This window comes from Caretta caretta, chromosome 6 (assembly GCF_965140235.1).
Source record: "Caretta caretta isolate rCarCar2 chromosome 6, rCarCar1.hap1, whole genome shotgun sequence".
Lineage (NCBI taxonomy): Eukaryota > Metazoa > Chordata > Testudines > Cheloniidae > Caretta > Caretta caretta.
In genome coordinates, this window is record NC_134211.1 from 112696137 (window position 1) to 112712886 (window position 16750).

At 39.2% G+C, this 16750-nt stretch overlaps 1 protein-coding gene across 1 annotated transcript in view; it reads left to right on the forward strand.

Moving 5' to 3' along the window:
- ASPG (asparaginase) overlaps positions 1-16750 on the forward strand; it is an 85003-nt gene that overhangs the window by 18955 nt on the left and 49298 nt on the right. Inside the window, exons 3-6 of the mRNA XM_048855387.2 lie at positions 1135-1246; positions 5166-5291; positions 11204-11287; positions 12468-12594. Of these exons, the coding sequence (XP_048711344.1) occupies positions 1135-1246; positions 5166-5291; positions 11204-11287; positions 12468-12594 (449 nt within the window). The remainder of the gene's footprint in view (positions 1-1134; positions 1247-5165; positions 5292-11203; positions 11288-12467; positions 12595-16750) is intronic.

A 16750-nucleotide genomic window follows, 5' to 3' on the forward strand; every position in this document is an offset into this window, starting at 1 on the left:
ACACAAATCAGATGTCAAGAATTATAACATTCATAAACCAGTCGGAGAACACTTCAATCTCTCTGGTCACGCAATCACAGACATGAAGGTCGCTATCTTACAACAAAAAAACTTCAAATCCAGACTCCAGCGAGAAACTGCTGAATTGGAATTCATTTGCAAATTGGATACTATTAATTTAGGCTTAAATAGAGACTGGGAGTGGCTAAGTCATTATGCAAGGTAGCCTATTTCCTCTTGTTTTTTCCTACCCCCCCGATGTTCTGGTTTAACTTGAATTTAAACTTGGAGAGTGGTCAGTTTGGATGAGCTATTACCAGCAGGAGAGTGAGTTTGTGTGTGTATGGGGGTGGGGGGGATGTGAGAAAACCTGGATTTGTGCTGGAAATGGCCCACCTTAATTATGCACATTGTAGGGAGAATGGTCACTTTGGATGAGCTATTACCAGCAGGATAGTGAGTTTGTGTGTGTGGTTTTTGGGAGGGGGGTGAGGGGGTGAGAGAACCTGGATTTGTGCAGGAAATGGCCCAACTTTATTATCATGCACATTGTGTAAAGAGTTGTCACTTTGGATGGGCTATCACCAGCAGGAGAGTGAATTTGTGTGGGGGGGTGGAGGGTGAGAAAACCTGGATTTGTGCTGGAAATGGCCCACCTGATGATCACTTTAGATAAGCTATCACCAGCAGGACAGTGGGGTGGGAGGAGGTATTTTTTCATATTCCCTGTGTATAAATAAAGTCTGCTGCAGTTTCCACGGCATGCATCCGATGAAGTGAGCTGTAGCTCACGAAAGCTCATGCTCAAATAAATTGGTTAGTCTCTAAGGTGCCACAAGTACTCCTTTTCTTTTTGCGAATACAGACTAACACGGCTGTTACTCTGAAACCTTTCTATTTAGGGTGTTGTAATTCACAAGCTCATGGTTCGCTGCACCTCTACCTTGACAGAAGAATTCTACCATATCTGCAGGCGTAACCTACCAAACTTGATGTCACTATTCCATTGCGTATTTTTACACATGTGAACAAAAACAGGCTTACCATGAATCATTCATTCAGTTAAAAGTTAAAAAATTATGAGCACACAATAGTTCATAGCCTAAAACTTTTTCATATTCTTGTCCTTTTCAGTCTCTCTGAACAAAATAAAAGAATTGTCTACACGATTCTGGAACTTTCACCACTGCTTGATTCTTCTAACATGACGACAGATGATTGGGCTAAAATTGCCAGGAATATTGAGGTACTGTAAGTGTGAGAAACCTTGATCATTTTTCAGGTGATATATTGCAGTTTAATTATTTTCACTTTCTGATAAAATAATTCACTTGTACTCTGCTCATATCATTTATACACTTATTAAAAGTACAGTACTATTCAGTATTTTACACAACACACTAGATTGCTGATGACTTGTTCACTTTTGTGTGCTTATAAGAACTTGATGGAAAGATATATAATAAGTAATAGTTTTGCAAATAAGAGCCAGGAGAGAGATTATGCTTTGTGAAAATGTCAGATGTATTAAAAATGTTTGAGCATTTAGCTATCATTGAAATAATTTTATATAACTGATAGTTAGCTTATGCGATTTATTTTTACAAAATTATGTCAATTATAATTGAAAGAAAATAATGTATCTGAGGCTCTGTAGTACTAGTAGCATGGATGATTAGAACGGGGAAGAATGGATTAGTTTTTTTTTCTGTCCCTTATCTTGGACACTGAAACTAGACTGCTTAGCTTCATTAGTCATTAGAACAATATTATTGTGGATGGATTTCTTACACTGGGAGAAATGTCTATGTGCACAAAAATAACTGACATTTATGAAAACAAACTTATGAAATCCTTGAATTTTGTGTGGTTTAAGCAAAAATCATCCTCATCCCCCAGTCTAAATCAGTTGTGTGCTCTTAGGAAGCAGATCTGTTGTGACAAAACATTGGGAAACATGAACATGTAGTTGTTAATGTGCAATCGTTTAGGAAATTAGACGTGACTTCTTGTAAAATGAATCATTATGAATTTGGCTGTAGAAAACACTGTGCTCCCCTGGTTCTGTTCACCCTGTACGTGGGTGATGACATTTCAGCTGGGCTTGTGTATAGTGTATCTTTTTTTCCTCCGTCACTGGAGTAGCACCAAGGCAGCTCCACCAGCGCTAGCAACTCTGGAGCCCTACTGAAGACCAGCTGCCAGTGTTGTTCCCGCCATGTCTTCTGAGGTGTAGGTGACATCACGGGCTGGCCATTCCCATTCTTGCTACCACCACTGGAGCTGCACTGCTACTGCAGCCATGAGGGGAAACTTTCAGACACCATAAGTGTAGATTGAGCCAAGATGAACATATGCCGCCTTCAGCTCACATTGGAATGACCTCAGTGGTTTATGTTTGACTTTTTAAAAAAATATTAATCTTTTAAAACATCAAATTGTTTATAAAGGCAGTTGCTCATGTAATCCACTGATGAATGTATGCTATAGGTCTCCCTCTATGCCTATGCCACAGAGGGTAGGAGTCTGTTATAGCCCCCAACCAGATAGTCTTGGCTTTTTAGCTCAAGATGTACCCCTCTCATGCTTTTAGTTCTGACGGTCCCTGATTCAGTCCTGTATGTCACACTGCAAAAAAAAATTAAACAAACATGCAGAGTTACAGCCAGCAGACTTTATATCAAAGAGCCACTTTTCTGCAAATGGGTGACTGTGAAGGATATTTGCACTCTGATTTTCACTTCTGCATGTTGGCCTCTCTCAACTGCAGTTCCAGTACAGAAGAGAGCACAACGCGACTGTATTTCTTAAAAATTGCTTGTTAGCTTTATTTTAGCTTCAGCTCACAACAAAATCTCCTTTTTCATATGAGCTTTCCTGCTTGCTTATTCTGTCAAGGAACTCTTTCCTCTCTGTTAATCTGTAGCTCTCATTTCAACTTTCCTGCTTAAGTGCATGCTACCACAAGGTGGAGAAACATAATTTATCTTGAACATTTACAGAGCATAATGGTGGCATGCTGATGACTTGTCAAAGAGAGACGCTTTATCTAAGAAATATGCATTTTGATTGTTTTCTATTGTTTTGGAGCATGAGAGAGAAATCAGGATACATCTTTTGATCAGTGTGCTACTCTTAGCTTCTGTATCATCATATTGGAAAACTGCCTGGAAGGAGGTGGCTAGTGGTGGTGGATTTGATCTTAGTCTGTGGGGTACATCCTTAAATGATGTAAATCTGCATAGCTCCATTGAAGTCAATGGAACTACACCAGTTCATACCAGATAAGAATATGGTCCTTAAAGTGAAGCTAAATTAAATTTCCACCCATGTGTTAGTAACACTTAGCAGTAAAGTACAAATAAGATAGGACCCTTATAGTCTGGTTCCATGCTGAAAAATAACTCTGTAAAAAATTGTGGGGTTTCACATTTGTGAATCAATGATCTTCAGATCAAATCTCCTCAGGTTACAAGTTAAAAGATGGTTTGTTTTTTTCCTAATTGCCAGCCCTTCAAACTCAGAATTTAAGTCAAGCTATGTTCTTTCTGGCTGATATGTCATTCTTAATAAAGATTCTGCCACTGAAACATCAGTTAACTATATGTTGATGATGCACAGGCCAGAAGCAAATCCAGCTCGCTCTCCCGTAGCTCTTTTAGTACTACAGTGCTAATGAGAATATTAAATAAAAAAATTTGCTTTTGTAATGTAAGCAAATGAGACTCTGAAAAAACACCGGGAGCATATTGGTTGAGTAAGAAGAGACTCCTGATTATTTTTCTGACCATAACCACAGTTTAAGCTTGATTGTCTTAGGCAGTCTTATCATGACATACCACCACAGTATCATGTCAGAAGTTAAGTGCGGACTTTAGCATGTTGCAATTTGGCATCATAACATGGTGATTTGTCCCCAAAGAGATTTTTGAACCATTTTATTTCCTGCATGCTTAGCTTGCAGAACTGGGAATGGCCCCATCAAATTCTGAGTAGGTGGTAATAGTACTCATTTGAGTATCTGTAGGCAAGTACAGGGGTAGAAAAATCGGCATGTGGTAGAGGAGGTGATATTGTCGGATGAAATAGTAGTGCAAAACTTAAACTAATGCTTGCTTATTCTGGCAAGTAACATCATTAAAAGAAATATTCCATTTCATGAAAACAAACAAACATGCTCGTGCTGACTTCCATGCTGTTGCTGGCACATGCTCAACTGAAAATCAAAGGTAAAATAGTAGTTAAAAAATGAAGAGAGCAGAATTACACTAGGAAATGTCTTGTATGAACAGCTCATTAAATAGGAATTTTGGCCTTCCTCTTCCCCCTTCTGAAATCTAGCAGATACCTTTATTCCAACGGAATCTGCTGTGAACTGTGTGCCTTTGTACTATTACAGCCCAGAATATTATGAGGCCTTCACATTCCTTATTTTTTAAATGTGTACGTGTCTTGAATAGTTCACATTAACAATAGCAGAGGTCCTTTTTTGTGAGAGCTCTTTCAGTTTGTTACTTAGCCATGGACCTACAGTAGTGACAATTTCATGCTTGTTCATCTGCCTTTGTTAGAGAATGCAGATTCATAGAAACGTGACCAATGAAAAGTTAAACATCATACAATAGTTACTTCAGTGTTAACTTTTGAACGGAAGAGGGCACTCTTACACTGGCAAATTGCCTTTCTGCCGATTGGATTAAATGAGCTGTTTTTGGTGTAGTACGATTGTACTGGTTTGCCTAATCTGTTCTTGTAAATGGTATAATCTCCAGAGTAAAAACAGCTACAAGAAATCAGACTGTGCGACAGATTTGCATATGTTAACATTCCTGTTTAACGCCATTGCTAAACTTTTCTTAATTAGCAGCCTTCTGCTTTAAAAATGCTGCATTAATATGTATACATAGACTTTGACTCTTCCATAATTAGTTAGAAGAACTAGATTTTATGTTGATTGCCTTATTAACTCTTAATTATGTTAAACTGAAAACCTGCTCTTCTCTAGGAGGAAAGATATTTTATATATAAAATATAGTACTTTTAACATATAGCAGTTAAAATTGTCACCCTGCAGTAGTAGAAGTAAAGCAATATGTGTCTGATTTGTGTCAGCACAGCATTGTTCTAATTCTCCTTAATGTGAAAAAATGTCTTTTCATCTCCAGAAATACTATGAACAATACGATGGTTTTGTGATCCTTCATGGCACGGATACAATGGCATATACAGCTTCGGCTTTATCCTTCATGTGTGAGAACCTGGGTAAAACCATTGTTCTGACAGGATCTCAGGTAAACCTTAATTTTAGTCTGAGGTCAAAATTTTAGGCATTTTTGTTTTAGTGTGTCTGTGTGTAAATTGCATAGTATATTGATTAACGCTCTATGCTTTAGACTTGCAGGGGCAGATTCTCAGCTGGTATGAACTGTCACTTGTCATTGATTTCAATAGAGCTATGGCAGTTCACACCAGCTGAGGATCTGCTCACAGGTTCTTTTTATTGTTCGTGTTTCTAGAAACATAAGAATTGCCATATTAAATCAGACTAGTAGTGGTTCTAGTCCAGTTGCCAACAGTGGCCAGTACTGGATGCTTCTGAGGAAGGTGCAACAAATCCTGTAGTGGGCTATTGTGTAATAACCTCTTTATACAGGAAACAGCTGCCTAAAACCAGGCTGTTAGTGGTTTTTTAAGCCCAGGAGCACGGAGGCTTATATCCCTTTATAAATTGTTATCCTGTCCTGGGGGGTCGTGTGTGGATTATTTTTGCATCTGAATGTAGCAATTGCCTTTCTCTTTGTTGGGGGGGCAATGAACTTCAATATTCTTTGTCCCCATTTTGAACCCTTTTATGATTGCCAGAACAGGATGCATGTGGTCTCTTGGCCACAGTGTGTCTAACATGTGATAGGAGTGGGATGGCTTATGCCCAACTTAGTTGGGCATGCTTCCTTTAATTTATTAATCTCCGGCAGCCCGGTGATTGGGTCTTACCACGTTGTGTCTGAGGCTGACTTTTTATGTTGCACCCGTGTGCATTTTACACCTGCTGTTTTGCCAGAATGGCCACTGCTGTTTGTTTAAACACAAAAGTGCAACTCTAGTCTTAAAGTGACTTGAAAAATGGCATTGTGAGATTTCATCTTTTATCTCCCAGTAACTTCCACATCAAATGTGGTCTGTTTGCAAATAAAAATAGCTCTGAAAAATGAACTTGAGATCTGAGGAACATTCATTTTCCCAAGTAATAAAGGCCCAGGTCATATTATGCTTTTATTGACACAACAGGTAAGCAGGCAGCAAGTTATGATTACCACTCCTGATTGACCAAGAATTATGCACATCCTATTATTTTGTTACCCTGTCTTCTCAACCTGCTTGTTTGTTTCATCCATCCGTTATGTTATTTTTCTTTTTAGACTGTAAGCTCTTTGGGTCAGGGGTTATCCTTTCCTCTATGGTTGTACAGTGTCTAGCACAATTGGACCCCAGCCTGATTGGCATCTAGGCACTATCATAATTTAATTAAATAACAATAATTGTGTATTCCTCTTGTTTTCTCTGGTTTTGTACAGGAGAGGCAGTGTGGTCTAGTGTCTAAAACACTGGACTGGGACTCTGAAAACCTAGGTTTTATTCCCAGCTGTGCTACTAATCTACTAGGTGACCTTGGGCAAATCGTGTCATCTCTGTGCCTCAGTTTCTCCATCTGTAAAAAGAGGATAATGATACATACTTCCTTTATAAAGTGCTTTGAGAGATTCTGATGAAATGTGCTATATAAGATCTGAGTGTTATTATTTATTACATGATTGACTTTGTACTTGGGACTTAGTAAAGAATTTGGATGATAAAGAAGGAATAGAATGCAGGTCACTGTCTCTAAATTGTGCGGGGTCTGTAGGGCTAGCTATAGTGTTTCCTTTATAAAACAAAACATTAAGGGTTTTACTTTCATTTTTTGCTGTATTGTGTTCATGGTACATGAACCAGCAGCAGAGCATGGAATCTTAACTTTTGCATTGTTTAAAGGAGCTCAGATTCCTTTAAACATGGGGATGATTTTGCTAATAAAGATTTATTCTAAAAAAGGCTTAGAAGTTATCATCCTTTCAGTAATCACACTTGGTCTCTACATTTAGCCTTGTCCTATTCTGTCAATAACAAACTATCCGTTTACCTTTTATATCCAGCCAGGAAGGGTAGGGCAAATTATATCCTCAGATGATGCTCTGGGTAACACTGAATGAAGTGAGGCTGTTGCTCATCTTACTCTCTGTACACTTTTCTCCCACATGCTTCCTCATTGAAGAATTGAGTACACACATTTTTTGATATTGTTGCTAACCTGGCTTTCACTTCTGAAAGAAAATATGCAGTTGCTTAATAAGACCAGAATAATTTCTTTAATGAGATGTTTCTTTAAATATAGCTATTACAATAAGAGGAAAAATATGAAAAAGCCAATGATATATTTTATGAAAAAATTCTGTTTTACATTGAGAGGGAGCAATTCCACCATCTGCTTCTGTCTAAAATAGTTAGTTTGGATGAAGAAGTAAATCGTATTCACCGTAAATGATATAATGGGAGATTGCCTTGATTGTTAGCTTCTAAAATCATTCTGGGAGCTTCTAAACAAGGTTTGAAATCTAGAAGCCTCTGTTCATTGGCTGAGCCTCAGTCAGCGGGCGGGGCTATCAAGAAGGCCAGGGCTTTATAAAGCAGTGAGCAAGCGACCAAGGAGCTTTGTGAACAGGGACTGCTAACAGGGAGTTTCGAGAGGAAGTTGGAAAGGGGAATGGGAAGGGGCAAGGTACACGTGCCATCTTTAAAACCTTTAAACTAAACTATAATCAAAACTTCTTGATTTAAACAAAAACCCTATCATTAACCTAGGTAACTGTAGGAGAAAATGCAGGCAGAAACCCAGCAGCAGAGTGGGGGCTATCCTGTTTATTGCGTTCAGTGTAGCATGTATTATTACCTGCCCTGTGGGCAGGTGGTGTATGTGTGCATTCGGTGCAAGGAGTTCCTGGCCCTCAGAGACCGTGTATGGGCTTTGGAGGCCAGGGTGGTGGAACTGGAGGAGCTAAGGGAGGCAGAGAGGTATGCTGATGAGGCTTTCCAGGACAGTATAGATTTGTCCCACCTCCAGTCAGACAGCCCCTGCGCTGTTAAGAAGGATGAAAGGTCCAGAGAAGGAGAGCAGTCAACGGGAACAGAGGGAAACCTTCCCATAGTTGGGACATCCTCTCTCACTGAGGTTACCTCTCTGGGGACGAGAACTCCAGTCATTAGGAAAAGACAGGTGTTAGTAATGGGAGATTTGATCATTAGAAACCTAGATAGCTGAGTTTGTGATGACTGGGAGAACTGTATGGTGATTTGCCTGCCTGGTGCGAAGGTTGCAGATCTCTCGAGGCATCTAGATAGACTTACGTGTAGTGCTCGGGAGGAGCCGGTGGTTGTGGTACATATAGGTACCAATGACGTAGGGAAGGGTAGGAGAGACATTCTGGAGGCCAAATTTAGGCTGCTAGGAAAGAGACTGAAATCCAGGACCTCTATGGTGGCATTCTCAGAAATGCTACCAGTTCCATGCGCAGGGCCAGGTCGGCAGGCAGAACTTCAGAGTCTCAAAGCATGGATGAGACGACGGTGTAGAGAGGAGGGGTTTAGGTTTATTAGGAACTGGGGAAACTTTTGGGATAGGGGGAGCCTATACAGGAAGGATGGGCTCCACCTAAACCAAAGTGGATCCAGACTGCTGGACTTAACATTTAAAACTGCTCTGCAACCTTTTTAAACTAAGAGATGGGGGAAGCCGATTGCTGCAGAAGCTCACGTGGATCAGACAGAGACTTCTCTTAAAGGAGAGTCTATTGATAGAAAGAAAAGGAGTACTTGTGGCACCTTAGAGACTAACCAATTTATTTGAGCATAAGCTTTCGTGAGTTACTCTGAAACCTGTCTATTGATAGAGATTCTCTAGGTTTTAGTCAGGAGGAGGGGATGAAAGAGGATAAAGTATGGGCCAGATCAGATGAGAAACATTCACATAAAGAATCGACACATCAGAAAAGGGCAGAAAAATAAACAGTGACAAGTTTTTTAAGTGCTTGTACACAAATGCTAGAAGTCTAAATAATGAGATGGGTGAACTAGAGCGCCTCGTGTTAAAGGAGGCTATTGATATAATAGGCATCACAGAAACCTTGTGGAGTGAGGACAATCAATGGGACATAATCATTCCGGGGTACAAAATATATTGGAAGGACAGAACAGGTCGTGCCGGTGGGGGGGGGGGGGGGATGCCAGTGGCACTATATGTGAAAGAAAATGTAGAATCAAATGAAATAAAAATCTTAAATGAATCCACATGTTCTATAGAATCTTTATGGATAGTAATTCCAGGCTCTAATAAGAATATAACAGTAGGGATCTATTATCGACCACCTTACCAGGACAGTGATAGTGACGATGAAATGCTAAGGTAGATTAGAGAGGCTATCAAAATAAAAAACTCAATAATAGTGGGGGATTTCAATTATCCCCATATTGACTGGGTACATGTCACCTCAGGACAAAATGCAGAGACAAAATTTCTTGATACTTTAAATGACTGCTTCTTGGAGCAGTTGGTACAGGAACCCACAAGGGGAGAGGCGACTCTCGATCTAGTCCTGAGTGGAGCGCAGGATCTGGTCCAAGAGGTAACTATAACCGGACCGCTTGGAAACAGTAACCATAATATCATAACATTTAACATTCCTGTGGTGGGCAGAGCACCTCAACAGCCCAACACTGTGGCATTTAATTTCAGAAAGGGGAAATATGCAAAAATGAGGAGGTTACTTAAACAGAAATGAAAAGGTACAGTGACTAGAGTGAAATCCCTGCAAGCTGCATGGACACTTTTCAAAGACACCATAATAGAGGCTCAACTTAAATCTTTACCCCAAATTAAAAAACACAGTAAAAGAACTAAAAAAGTGGTGTTCCCCAAGGGTCAGTCCTAGGACCAATCCTATTTAACTTATTCATAAATGATCTGGAGGAAGGGGTAAACAGTGAGGTGGCAAAGTTTGCAGATGATACTAAACTGCTCAAGATAGTTAAAACCAAAGAGGACTATGAAGAACTTCAAAAAGATCTCACAAAACTAATTGATTGGATAACAAAATGGTAAATGAAATTTAATGTGGATAAATGTGAAGTAATGCACATTGGAAAAAATAACCCCAACTATACATACAATAAGATGGGGTCTAATTTAGCTACAGCTAATCAGGAGAAAGATCTTGGAGTCATCGTGGATAGTTCTCTGAAGACGTCCACGCAGTGTGCAGCGGCAGTCAAAAAAGCAAATGGGATGTTAGGAATCATTAAAAAAGAGATAGCGAATAAGAGGGAGAATATCTTATTGCCCTTATATAAATCTGTGGTACGCCCACATCTTGAATACTGCATACAGATGTGGTCCACTCATCTCAAAAAAGATATACTGGCATTAGAAAAGGTTCATAAAAGGGCAACTAAAATAATTAGGGGTTTGGAACGGGTCCCATGTGAGAGGAGATTAAAGAGGCTAGGATTTTTCAGCTTGGAAAAGAGGAGACTAAGGGGGGATATGGTAGAGGTATATAAAATCATGAGTGGTGTGGAGAAAGTGAATAAGGAAAAGTTATTTACTTGTTCCCATAATATAAGAACTAGGAGCCAATAAGTGAAATTAATGGGTAGCAGGTTTAAAACAAATAAAAGGAAGTTCTTCTTCAATCAGCGCACAGTCAACGTATGGAACTCCTTGCCTGAGCAAGTTGTGAAGGCTAGGACTATAACAGGGTTTAAAAGAGAACTGGATAAATTCATGGAGGTTAAGTCCATTAATGGCTATTAGCCAGGATGGATAAGGAATGGTGTCCCTAGCCTCTGTTTGTCAGAGGGTGGAGATGGATGGCAGGAGAGAGATCACTAGATCATTATCTGTTAGGTTCACTCCCTCTGGGGCACCTGGGATTGGCCACTGTTGGTAGCCAGGATACTGGGCTGGATGGACCTTTGGTCTGACCCAGTATGGCCATTCTTATGTTACATAAATTATTCATATATTTATACTGGATTTGCATTGCATGAACTGGAATCTCTTCTGCAGTTTATGTATAAGAAATGGGGTGTAATTTCACTCTCTTCTTTTTAGGTCCCCATATATGAATTGCGGAATGATGGTCGAGCCAACCTACTAGGGGCGCTGCTGATCGCTGGACAGTTTGTAATTCCTGAGGTCTGTTTCCCTAGCATCAGAATTTGTTTTCCTGAACCTAGTAAAACCAAATGTTTACACTTTTAAAATGTATCTGTTAACCAACAAGGACTGTGCAATGATATTTAAAGGAATCCTGTCAAGGTTAACAGACCCCTATCTGACACAGTGCACACGCTGTTGTCAGGCTTAACTTACCAGTATGTTCCTAATATATTGTATAGACTTGTCATGTCTCTGACATACTGGCTGCAGTAGACTTGAAATCAAAGATTTTCATTTGCACATTGTGCTTGGTACTGGCAACAAGTAGTAGAGTGGTGGTGGTGGAGGTGGGAATAGTTAAAATTGAAGAGAAGTTAAGTACTGGTGAAATGTAGAGAATTTCTGTCTCTGTGGAGACTGTAGTGCCAGTTATGTTAATAAAGGACTTCACACTCAGCAGCTGTGGAAGCTTCCCCACACTGCCTCACTAATATGCCTGAAATCTGACCAGCAGAACCCACCCATAAAGCTGAGAGAGAGAGTAGTACCATTTTCACCCTCTTTCAGTCTGTCTCTGTTCTGACACTGCCAGTTTCATGTGGGTTAAGACCAGCCGCTTACGGACCAAGATTTTCCAAAGTGACTAGTAATTTTCAGTGCCGTAATTTTTATGGAGTTCAGCTTGAGACACATTTGAAGGGGACTGACTTTTCACTAAGCATGGAGTTGCCTGATCCCTTATAGGCATCTTAAGTTGGGCAACCAAAAATGAATGTATCCAAAACCACTAGTCCTTTTGGAAAATCTTGACCATTTTCTGTAGGCCACCAAAAAGCCATTGGACTCTGATTTTCAGATGTTTATGACAGCTCTTTAAAAGTCCTCTCTTTTCTTTTCACCTACCTCCACTTAAAGATGACCAAAAAACCCCAAAGAAACAATCTTCACTGTCTTTCCTAGATTTTGCCTGCTCTTGTGAGGGAATTATGTAACTAGTTAACTTTTAACTTTTTACGAGTTAAGGAACAATCCATAAAGTGACAGGCATGCCACTTTTTAAAAAAAATTGTGTCAGAATTGTAAATCTGCCAACTTCTAAGTAATTCTCATTACTTTAAAGATTTAGAAAACATTTTAAAAGGGGCAGACAACAGTATCTGCTTATATCTTTAATTCCTGGCTTCTACACAGACATGTTTCTTTATTTTTCTTGTAGGTGTGCCTGTATTTTTATCATAAACTGTACAGGGGAAATAGGGTGACTAAGGTGGATGCTGGGAGTTTCAATGCCTTTTCCTCACCTAACCTGTCTCCACTTGCAAATGCTGAGGTTGATATTACAAGTAAGCAATTTCATCGTTTAAGCCCTGTAATTTATGACGCATGCAAAAGCACACTGCTTTCCTCAAGAGCTGTTTCAGGATTTGATTAGTACTTACACAATTGAGACACACATTTTCTTAAGTATGGATGTGATTTAAAAGCGTTGTGTTATGCCGTTTGTGTCTTGACACTGCTCCATGTGCCCTAGAAGCCGTTAAAATTATAGTTGTATAAGGTATAAGAATCAGCGATTAAACAGCAGGTAGATTTTGTACAGTACTCTATTATACACAGACATGGCTGGATTGATTCTTACTAAATATCCAGATTCTTGGGAGGGAAGCATTTTGGGAATATGCCCTTCTGCCATGAAAATGCTTGGTCTGGGGATAAAATAAGTTAGGGAAAAATGAAAAAACAAAGTGGTTTAATCTCTTTAATGATTACACTGGATCCTGAAATAAGGCACAGCAGGTGGGGCAGCATCTGTACACTTTCTGACAGATCGTTCATGTCTGCACTTTGGTTCGTAGTCATTTGGTAAGGCGCTTTATTAGGTGCTTCAGAAACTAAGATCCTTTTAAATCAGAGGGACACTGTTAATGTTGTTAGGTCTAAAATTTGATCTTTCTTCCTAATTTATTTAGATGTTAGGCAATCTGGATGTGTGTTCCTGTTTTTTTGTTTGTTTGTTTTTATTTTTTAATTATTAAAAAAAATACACAAGGATTTCAGTACCAGTATGCAAAGTTACTGTCAGAAATGATTGTATATATGTGATGGATGAAGTTCCTTTTTGGTGAAGAAACTAATTTAAAATGTCAGGGTGTCAAGGGGTTGCTACAAACCTTGACTAAGATATATGTCATACTCTGAAAATTATCTGTTAGTGCCGGTGTCCAGCTAATTTAAAAAATATACCTGGGGGGTAGAAGTGGTGCAGGGGATGGATGCACTAACCTTTCACTTCCTTCCCTCATTTCTGAGTTAAGTTTCAGGCTAGTCCCTAGTGGATGTCCACCTAACTTGAAAAACCCTTTCCTGTTAGTGTTGTTGAAAAGACTGGTACTGTGACCAAAACATTAGATTAGAATTTGGAAGATCTGAGTTCTATTCCTGGCTGTGCCACAGGATTTCTGTGTGACCTTAAGAGGTCTCTGTCCTCAGTTTTCCCCAGTTGAAAATGTAAGCTTATAATACTTCTCTACCTCAGAATGCTCTTGTAAGGATAATTCCATTAATGTTTGCACAGATACTATGATGATGAGCACTGTTAAAAAAAAATCCTAACTTTAATTTATTCTAATTTTTTTCAAATAATTGACAGTCCATTCAGCCACATTCCAAGATTGGAATAGTAGGTTTGTGTCTCTCAGAACTGAGGTACATCTTGTGGGATTCCCCACAATAATTGCCTTCAGAACACCTGGGAGATAAAGGGAATCTCTTTCTTACTATAGCTATTTAGTTAACATTAACTCAGGCAAATAAATGACTTGTGCAGTTAAGGAAAAAATACAGCTATTTAATGTATTAGGTTAACCAGAACACTTTCCTTTGTACTATTTCTGTATACTAGGATGAGTTGTCTTGAATTTTTCTCTGAATTTTTATAAACTGGGACAAATGACATTATAAATATTCAGATTTCTGAATGATCAATAATGGAATCAAGCTTTATGTAAATTCCTTCTTGGGTTCAAATGATCTGCTTTATGAGTACCTGTTTTTGTAGTAGAAAAACGATAAAGCTATCAGTTACTTTTCCTGGCCATAATGTCCCATTAAATTTTAAGCAGAACTCCCCCATTGAAATCAATTGAAATTGAATTGCCCCATTATTACTATTTGTTTCAATTTATTGCACTGTTAGCGTAGTGTCACTTGTCCAAAGTGGAAGTGTCAGTACTGAATGATTGTTTCATTTTGGAAAAACATAGTTCACAGAATACAGACAGTAACTATAACCAGTGCAGCTTTACTCTGTCTAAAATAAATTGTTTGAAACATGGTTATTTTCCCTGAGTGCACTCTTAGAATCCTCATCAGAAGCTCTGGTGGAGAAAAGGAACCATTTGGGGCTTTTAAAAACAAAACAAACCAACCCAGCTATTTTTAACCTCTCAAATTGCTTGTGTACATTGTCTTCCTTGACTTTTTTCAGACAAATCCATTTCTTTTGCTGCTTCAGTATGCTGCCAATCTACTCTCAGTTCCAGAAGGAGATATAGGCAGTCTACAGAGACTTTCCTCTGAGAATCCAGCTCTACAGGTCTACAAACTGGAAGACAGGCTGGGCTTGGAAGGTGTGAGAGACAGACTAGGCGGAGCTGATTATCTGTTTCCAGCAAGAGAATGGAAGGTTGGAGTATAATGAGACCAGAGCCCACTGTGACTGATTAATTGGTGCAGAAGGACGAGGTGGAGAGTTACTGCTGGCGGTTAGAGAGCTATGGTATGCTGTATCTGTCTCAGCACCAAAGAGTGAGGCAGAATAGAGAAGGATAGTCTGCACTCTGCATCTGCAGCAGCCCCTTCACCTCCAGTTGCTCCTCTCATTTATTTCCCCCCATTGGTCCATGCTCCAACTGATCAGTCCTTGTGGTTGGTTTCTGACCTCATCAATCCTCTTTTCCTTTAATGCCCCTGGTCAATATTTAGAAGTTTCCTGTGGCTTTGTCAGCACCTTCCTTCAGTCCCTCCCATTGTCCATCTCTGGACCCACTGGCTTTATCAACTTCCCCAAAGTTTTGGCTCTGGTGAACTTGATTCTTGTAGGCAGCGGTGAAAAGATTCCAGAGTGCTGTTCATGTGAACAAGCCTCAGGAAGCTCCCATGAAATACTTACTTTAAGCTCCTGATGCAGCATAGGACAAAAAGCATTGGAATACATTGAAAATATATTTGTAATATTTTCAGTGATCAAGAATAGACCTTGACTCCAGTGGTGCCTTACAGATTTGAACGGGGCAGACAAAAAAGAAGCCCAGGCTAATTACTAACTACAGTGTATAAGGACACAGTCTCTGTGCATTTCATAACTTATTTCTCACTTCAGCTACTCTTTATTGCCTGAAAGTATCAAACTAAATTATGCTTCTTTATTCTACCTAGTTTTTCTCAATCACACATGGATGTGGTTTATTAGCATAGGGATTCTGAGTGCTGAGGTTGTCATCATTGTGGTTTTGTTTGTTTGTTAAAGAAACATTGAAAGATTTATTCAGGAAAAATCAAGTACATAAAAAAATTGCTTGGATTTTGCAGATAGATACAACAGAGAGATACAAGAGGGAAAGTTGAGAGGATACACACTATCAAACTTAATAGCATCACTAATGTAAAAGAGAGAGGATGGCTCGTTATCATTGGCCAGGTTACTGTGTTTTGCTTGGCAGGATTAGGCAGTTCCGGTTGTATATAGTTAAAAGCCCAAGTCATTTATTTATTCATATTATCAAGGTAAATGCCAGCTCTGTACATTGAGGTATTTTTTTCTTACAAATACAGATGTGATTATTGTTGTAATGAATATTTAGTTGGGATAGACTCCTTTCAAAAGGTGTGTATCAATTATGACAAATTATTGCCAGAAAAAGGCGGCTGTATTTTTAGTCTTGCTTTCCACCTTTAAGAACCATCCATAAGTTGGTTTGTGCTCTCCACCCATTGGCTGTCACCCTGAATTCTCGTGAACACTGGTGTAGCTTATATAATGGTACGACTTGCCTGTCACTTTGCAGAGAAGGGTGAGAAGAAAGTGCTGCTGTTTTACTGGAGCTTTCAATCATTAAAAGCTGTATTTCTTGTTTGATTTCATAACTTTGAGTTCAGTCACCACACCTTAGGGAGGTGTCACTTTTAAAGCTACTGTACTTCTATAATAAATGAGTTTAAACCTGCATTGTGGCTTTTGTGTATGTGTTGCCTAACAAAAGTTTGCTGCTTTCTAGAATGTGTTGTATTAGTTTGATTTCTTTCCCTCTGTCCTGATGTATGGTCTTGTCTTTATTAGATTAGACCGAAAGAGACAAGACTTTCACTATCTGATACTTCTGTAAAGGGAAAAGAGGTTTTCACTTACCTTCCAGGACCTATGACCCTGGAACCTTCCACATTCTTACTCCTTTCTATTCAGTAGTTCTAAACCTTTCAAGTGAACAACATCCTCAGTAC